We start from the raw sequence: 8,164 nt of genomic DNA on the forward strand, positions 1-8,164 counted from the left end.
TTTGCACATGTCGAGGAGCGTGTCAGGCTACATTTCACTGTGTGTTATACTTGTATAACTATGCATGTGACAAATAATAAAGAACCTTGAACCTCACAGAGAAACTCACGGATTCTTCAACTGACCGCGGCACACCTGCTCCAGGGTAAACCTCCGCCTACCGCAGTCCTGCTTTACAGGTCAAAATAGAGCAACAGGACCGCTGAGTCTTTGACTTTATTTATTTTCTGCTGTGTTTTACTTGAAAGAGTGAGTGTAAACACAAAAGATATTGTATTTTATGTGCTGGAATGTGCAGAAAATAGGTTTAAATGTTAAACTAATTTATTCAAGTCAGAGAATGTTGCATATAATTAAATTTTTGCTTGATGCATAAAGTTAAAAGATTAAAACTGATAAGACAAGTTAAAAAAAGATACTTTTCCATTTGATTACATTTTGTATGATGGATTATGTAGAAAAAGTAGAATTGGGCTGAAAGATCTATCGCTTTATCACCTCTTCAGGTTGTAAATCGTGTTTTTAAAAAGTAACTAAGTAATTAATTACTTTGAAAATAAGTAATCAGTAAAGTAACGGTATTACTTTTTTGGGGAAGTAATCAGTAATTAGTTACTGATTACTTTTTTCAAGTAACTTGACCAACACTGTCCGCCACACATAGCGTTTTGCATTTGGGACCAAAAGTTCCATTTTGGTCTCATCTGACCAGAGCACTTTCTTCCACAGGTTTGCTGTGTCCCCCACAAGGCTTGTGGCAAACTGCAAACTGGACTTCTTATGGTTTTCTGTTAACAATGGCTTTCTTCTTGCCTGCCTTACCTGAGCTGTAGATCTCTGCAGCTCGTCCAGAGTCACCATGGGCCTCTTGGCTGCATTTCTGATCAGCGCTCTCCTTGTTTGGCCTGTGAGTTTAGGTGGACGGCCTTGTCTTGTAGGTTTTCAGTTGTGCACTCTATTTAGTCATTAACACTCATCAGGCAATGTCTATGGGCAACTGACTGCACTCAGACCAAAGGGGGCTGAATAATTACGCACACCCCACTTTGCAGTTATTTATTTGTAAAAAATGTTTGGAATCTGACCACAACCAGTAGGCAACAGCTGAAGTGTATTGCCAAAGGACACAACAACCGAGACTGTCGGCGTTAAAACTAAGTAGCTGCCACCATTGTTGGAAACTTGGCTGGGCCACGCTATGAATTCTGGGATGTGGTGGGCCACAAAGGATACACCCGACCCATCCTTCAAATCTGGGAAAATGAAGGACATATTTGTTGGCCCCATTTGGAGCAGCCTTCGTCACGTCGCTGTAACTAATCGGCCTTCAAATCCGAAGGACGAGGCCCCTGAATTGGGACGCAGCTCAAATCAGTTTACCTTCAGTTATTCTAGCCAGTACTATTGGCTTGAGCTGAGGAATCTAAAACTCAACAGAAATGACTGAGAATTACAAAAAGCTCTCCAATCTTTTGATTAACACATTTATGACTAAATGGCTCTATATAAGAAAAAATATGCAACAAATCCCTTTGTATCATGAGACAAACAAAAGCAAGCAAGCAAGCAAGAAACCCCTCCTCCTGGTTTAACCTGCTGATGACAGATCATCAGTAGCAGTCAGGAGATGCTGGGCGGGCCTTTCCCGCACATGACCTGTGTGCAGATTGAAAACAAGAAAACAAATGACTTAATTCTGTGACATAATAAAATATAAAACAACATGTAACGGAGTATTTGCTTTAATTTGTTGGCTGTTTGTTTTTCAGGCGACTGAATGCTCACACAAACAAAGCCAGGAGAGTCAGTGCATAGCAAATCATAGCAAATGAATATACAGAAAGAATAATGTACACAAAGTCAGTACTTCTGGGACAAGTGCAGAGTATCACAACAGCTCATCCACTTTGTGTCACACTGTGTGACAGAAGAATCAGAGAAGACACTATTGATCCACACAGGTATAAATATGGGAAACATCTGATCAATAAGTAGCTGATCTGTAATCCTTCCTCTTTAACGGTTTCTAAGTTTAGAGAGTGTCTGTGGGAAAATAAACAGGCGGTCAAAGATCATGCATTCACTGTTATTGTTCAGAGATGAACTTGAACACAGAGCATTCACAGTCTGAAGTGACTTTATTTATGACCAGACAGACACATCTCAGATTAACATCAAACACTTTAAATATCTGAGGTGATCACATCATCGCAGAGGTTTATCTGACTTTATATGACTTTAAACTCTGACAGGAAGTTACAGTCAGCTGTTTTTGTTTTTTGTTTTTCCATCAGGTGGACCCAGGCAGCTAGTAAATATTAAACTGAGTCAGTTTGCTGTCCTCAACTTGTTTTGTAGGTGTTTGCAGCTGTATTATCTGACAGCGCGGTCATTTGCGGTATTTGGCGAAGAAGGCGGTCAGTAGGTCTCTGTATGGAGATGTCGAGTGAGGAGTCGACAGTTGCAAGAGTCGGCAGATTGAAGGAGAGCGAAGGAGGAGGTTGTGACTGAATCCCACCAGACTGGAAGCAAACCAGTACAGAGCCATGGACTGTGAGGAGAGACACAGTGAGACACTTTCAGAATAAAACACCTTAATCTGATTAATACACAGGAACATTCTTTCAAAATAAAACCCTGAACAGACACTTTAATCTGATGACCTGACAGGAATGCGGGAGCGACTCAACACGTTCAAACATTCGTTGACTTGGCAGATCTGAACATGAAACATTCCTCAGTCAGAGCTGTGTTTATGAACAGGAAACGAGGCAAATGCTGCTTCACTCACAAATGTCGTGAGAACGAGCTCACCAGTGTAAAGCTCGTAGGTGGCAGTACCGACATTTCACAGACTGTGGAGAGATTAAAAACTTTCACTTATATACAGATCAACTTAATCACCTAAACCATTCAGTGGCCATAATAATCTTTTACCTGTAAGAGATATAAGCCAATTAGAGCTCAGATCAGGCTCAGGGAGGGCGGGGCTATGACACTCATGATCAGCTGATGTGAAGGATGAAGAATGCCTTAGAATGCTTAGATTCCATCAAACGTTGGATGGCTGTAAATTTCCTCCAACTCAACGAGGGGAAAACTGAAGTCCTCGTATGTGCTCCAGACAGATTTGTATCCCAGATAGTGAAAGCCCTTGGTCCTCTTCCTGTGTATGTTAAATCCTCTATCAGGAATTTAGTTGTCACTTTTGACTCGACTCTCACATTGGATGGGCATGTGAATTCTCTGGTCTGGTCTTGTTTTTATTATTTAAGAAATGTGGCTAAGTTAAGCCCTATTTTATTTTGCCCTGAACTGGAGATAGCTATACATGCATTTATTTCCTCACGCTTGGACTATTGTAACTCTTTGCTTATGTGTCTAAGCAAAGGTTCTCTGGATCATCTGTAGGTTGTGCAAAACGCTGCAGCTAGACTTTTGACAAGATCCTCCAAGTATTCACATGTGACACCATTGCTATTTCAGACACCATGGCTTCCTGTTGAATTTAGAGTACATTTTAAGGTCCTGGTCTTGATATTTCAATGGTCAATGGTAACTTTATTGTCCCTAATGGGAAATTGATTTGCAGTATGTCCGTACAAACAAACAGACAACCAACACATCACATACACTCACCAAAATAATATAAGCCTGATAAAACAACCTAGATTTTTCATCAAAAAAGTGCAATGTGCAATGGCAACAACACTTATGGTTTAGTGTTATTAACTATGATAATAGCACTAGGTACAAAAGACAATCTATATCTCTTTGTCTTCACTGCAGGCACTTTATAACGACGATCTCATGGAAGCAGTTGAAAATCATTAAAGAGAGGATGATCTGAACACAACAGGACAGAGGTCGCCTTCCTCAGTACCTGCCTGTTATAAAAGTCCACAACCTGGACCTGAGACCTCCCTGAAATATTGCCAGCCACTTTAACCAGGTTGTTAAGTCTGGTCTTATTATTCAGGGACATATTACCGTACCAAGCAATGATACAGAAAGTTAAAACAGATTCAATAAAACTTTTATAAAAAAAGAGTCATCATTTCAGATGAAACATTAAAACCTCTCAACCTCCTTAAAAAGTACAGTCTTTGTTGAACCTTTTTCACTGTAGCAGCAAGATGTGACTCAAAGGACAGGGTCTTATCAAGAACAACCCCCAAATACTTATAACTGTCCACTAGGGCTGCTCAATTAATCGAATTTTAATCACGATTACGATCTGGGCTTTCAACGATCATTAAAAATGACTGAGCCGATTATTAGCCCCTCCCTCATTTATCCGCGACACCTTAAAGGCCGGTCCGTGAAAATATTGTCGGGCATAAACCGGTCCGTGGCGCAAAAAAGGTTGGAGACCGCTGATTAAGAGGACCCGAGGGAAGCTCGGAAAGCTAAGCAGAAGTTATTTGGAGAGTGACTGCCGTTGGTTGAAAAGAGAGTTTAAAAAAAAAAAAAAACTTCAGTGGTGTTGCACACTATTTTATATTATTTTTTTAAAGTCATTGTTAACCCTTTAAAGCCGGTCAGAGCAGCACGCTCCGTTTTGCGTAACTATTTTTAAATCCCTGTAGAACCTGAACCGTGTAAGCTAGCGCAATAATTTGTTTTGCATATGAAACCGGAGGAGTTGTACTTACATCTTATGCCATCAGCTTGTCCTCGGTCACTGTTTCGTTCCACATATAGCTTTGCAAAAATTGCATAAAAAGCGCTTGCAGGAACAAAAACATAATATTCCAGAAACACGCTTTGCCGTTCCAATCAGCTGTTCATAACACTTCCCACAGTGAAATGATGCACATGCTGTTTTCTTTGCAAATTTGCATCATAGGATTGTTTTTTGTTTTTCCTGCAGTGTATATAAAAATTGCTGTATCTCCAAAATAAAACTATGAAGACACTCAAAATAAATTTCCTGTGGTGGGAAACTATTTTTTGCAACTTTATTGTATTTAAAGTTTTGAGGGATAAACCTCTTAAATTTCTCCAAGTAGAAATATATGTAAACAAAACAAAAGCAATTTTCAATTTTTTTTGTAGTTTATTGCACTTTTTTGCAATTTATGTAATTGCTATGGACTTAATGCATACATATTATTAAAATATGGGCTATAACAGTTGTATTGATGTATAGCAACTTGAAATGCTCCCACAAATGGCACTACAGCATGTAAAAAAAAAATATAAGCTCTGGTGGACTTGGTTCTATAGTAGGTCTTAAAGGGTTAAATAAATATCGTCAAATAATCGTGATCTCAATTTCAGTGAAAATAATCGTGATTATCATTTTTGCCATAATCGAGCAGCCCTACTGTCCACCAGTTCAATGGTTCAGTTTAGAGCCTTGCATGGACTGGCACCAGCCTACATCTCCGATCTGCTACAGCCCTATATCCCTAGCAGGTCCCTGAGGTCATCTGATCAGGGCTTACTTGCTATAAAACAGACTAAGATGAGAACTAAGGGTGACAGAGCTTTTGCCACTGTGGCCCCGAGACTGTGGAACGCTCTCCCTCATACATTAAGATCTGTGGACTCGGTAGTTGTTTTTAAAAAACTCAAAACTCACCTTTTTTAAGACTGTTTTTGGTTAAATTTCTGACTGTTTTATATTGTCTGTTTTACCCTTTTATTATTTATTATCCTATGTGCAGCACTTTGTGACTCTGTCTAGAAAGGTGCTATATAAATAAAATTATATTTATTTATTTATTTAATGCCATTTTTGTCTCATGTTAACCAGCTTACTACACCTTCATCACCTGCATATTTGTGCTGTGTGAATGAATAAGACTCAGTCTCCATGTGTCCCATGGTGTCCCATTTGATCACAGATCAAATTCAAGTTCTTGTTCAGGTTGAATGGGACGTGTAGTGGTCGGGAAATGAGGGCGGTCCAGGTGTACACATGTCTAAGTGGGCTGTAATGTGTAAAGGTTATTTTCCCTGCAGGTGTAGTACGCATGTTTTATGATTAAAATGTTTTTCTTTTTTGTAAATTTCAGCTTGTAACTTTTTTCCTGAATGTCAAATGGCTGTTCTGACCTGGTCTAAGACCTCAGGCAGACAATGTGATGGACTACACCTTAAACTCACAGAGGGCACCGTGGCAGCGATTGGGATCATCAGCAGAGAAAATCCTCTAACGGTGTTCAAGACCAGTCGCTGGGTTCGAGACGCTGCGACTCTCTGCAGAGAAAAGACCTGAAGAAGAAGTGCACAGGAAGCTTAGACTGATTACACCACTGATCAGCTAATTACATACTGCTGACAAACTGACCTCTACGATGAGCAGGTTGGCGAGTCCCAGACAGACAGGTAGGATCAAGGTGGAGTCCGGTATGGTGAGGTCAGGGAACCACAGAGCACCTCCTGCTGCCAGCGCCCCCTGCAAGTCTGCAGGAAAAACAGAGGTCCTGGATTGGGAGTGGTGTAGACTACATCCTGGACCAGGTAAAAGTCACGGTACTATGCATGACTCTTGAGCAGGTGCACCAATTTTTCGAAGTTTGCAAACATATAGGTAAATATATTATGCAGCCTGTTTCAGTTGTTTTTTTCTCTGTGCCTTAAGCATTTCTCTTTGTCTCTTATTCATGATATCAGCCTGTTTGTGTGCAGTTTGTCACGCAGTATGTCTGCTAGCTGAAGCTCCAGCTGCTGTACGTCGCAGGGAGGGAAAAGAATGAGCGCGTAAGAGAACTATCGCACAAGAGCACTTAACAAAAATACAGGAAAGTCAAAAATTTTAAGACATGAGGGGTGGCTCAAGACTTTTGCACAGTACTGTATCCTACCTCATAATTTTGGGCTGGGTTAGGTTAGTTTCATTTGGTCCAGGTTCTTACCAGACTGATCCAGGCTCAGATTTCGGAGGGCCAGAGACAGACTGATCCAGAGTGGCAGCTGAACCCAGACCAGCAGACTGGCTTTGAAGGGGTGACAGTTATCTCTGACGTAGAGCTGAGAGACGATCCGCCGCAGGTTCTTCTTGAACTGGAACCTGGCAGGAGGACAGACTGACTGGTTGTATGCTGTCTATTGGATGTTTTTTTTTTGTTTCTTTGAATGTATTTGTTTGTTGTTGTTTTAAGTCTGTTAGTTGTGTCTCACCGGCTCTCTCTCTCCGTCCAGCTTCTCTCTCTTGCTGTGACTGACACTTCATAGCGTAGTCTCTTGGCCAGCTCAGAGATTTCAGCCTGTAGTGCCTCCACCTGCACATCACCTGAAGGTTACTATGGTTAGATTCTGGGGGGTTGGTTAATAATAGTTAGTTTTGTGGGTTTTTCATTGCAGGAACTAAGGGGCTGCTTTAGATAAAGCTTACATCTTTGCTCTGACCAACTGGAACTTTTTTGGGACATCTCACGGGGGAAAAAAGCACCTTAAATAAACTGATGCTTCTGACTAGATAAACTCAGAGGCAGCTGCAGAGTATTCCTCCAAAACATGATGAGGTAAAGTAAAGTAACTTAAAGGCGGTTAAAAGCTGATGTGTCAGCTGAGATTCTCAGAGGCTTCCTTTTTCATTTCAGTTTAAAAGGACACGAGGAGGAGGACGAGGAGGACAGAATTCGTGGGAGAGAAGGGGGAGGGAAAAATGTCTGGATTCCTGAAATATTTCTTCTCTCTGAGGACAAACTACAGTCTGATTTAAGGTCAGATGTAGAGACGTGGGAGTGCTGGATTTTCTTTTAGAAGCACAAAGATGGATTAGAGGCGGCAAAAACATCATGAGACCCTCAAACTCTGACCTGAGATCATGTGACCAGCATTAAGTATGTTGGATGAGTCTGTGGACACAGACAGACCTTTCCCCTCTTACTGACCACTCAAAGTATTTTAAACCATCAAACACATTTAAGTCTGCTTTCATGCAGTGAAAGAAAGGGTCTGCACTCTGCACTCATCCGCCTCACCTACAGCCAGAAACAGGATCACACAGGAAGAACGAGCTGAAGCAGCAACCTTGTCATTGTGAGGTGACTCTGGTAACTACTGCAATGACACTGCACAGATGACCTTCAACAGCTACAGTGGGGCAAAAGAGTATTTAGTCAGCCACCGATTGTGCAAGTTCCCCCACCTAAAATGATGACAGAGGTCAGTAATTTGCACCAGAGGTACACTTCAACTGTGAGAGACA

At 41.1% G+C, this 8,164-nt stretch overlaps 1 protein-coding gene across 2 annotated transcripts in view; it reads right to left on the bottom strand.

The window, feature by feature from the left end:
- Positions 1–1,726: 1,726 nt before the first annotated feature.
- cox18 (cytochrome c oxidase assembly factor COX18) overlaps positions 1,727–8,164 on the bottom strand; it is a 20,977-nt gene continuing 14,539 nt past the window's right edge. For both annotated transcript variants that reach the window (XM_005719383.2, XM_013908278.1), the window contains exons 3-7: positions 7,132–7,232; positions 6,867–7,021; positions 6,299–6,414; positions 6,115–6,222; positions 1,727–2,551 (exon numbers count right to left, since the gene is read on the bottom strand). In XM_005719383.2, the coding sequence (XP_005719440.1) occupies positions 2,390–2,551; positions 6,115–6,222; positions 6,299–6,414; positions 6,867–7,021; positions 7,132–7,232 (642 nt within the window). In that variant the 3' untranslated portion in view covers positions 1,727–2,389. The remainder of the gene's footprint in view (positions 2,552–6,114; positions 6,223–6,298; positions 6,415–6,866; positions 7,022–7,131; positions 7,233–8,164) is intronic.

This window comes from Pundamilia nyererei, unplaced genomic scaffold, assembly GCF_000239375.1.
Source record: "Pundamilia nyererei isolate P.nyererei 1_Seehausen unplaced genomic scaffold, PunNye1.0 scaffold00001, whole genome shotgun sequence".
In the NCBI taxonomy this organism is placed as follows: domain Eukaryota; kingdom Metazoa; phylum Chordata; class Actinopteri; order Cichliformes; family Cichlidae; genus Pundamilia; species Pundamilia nyererei.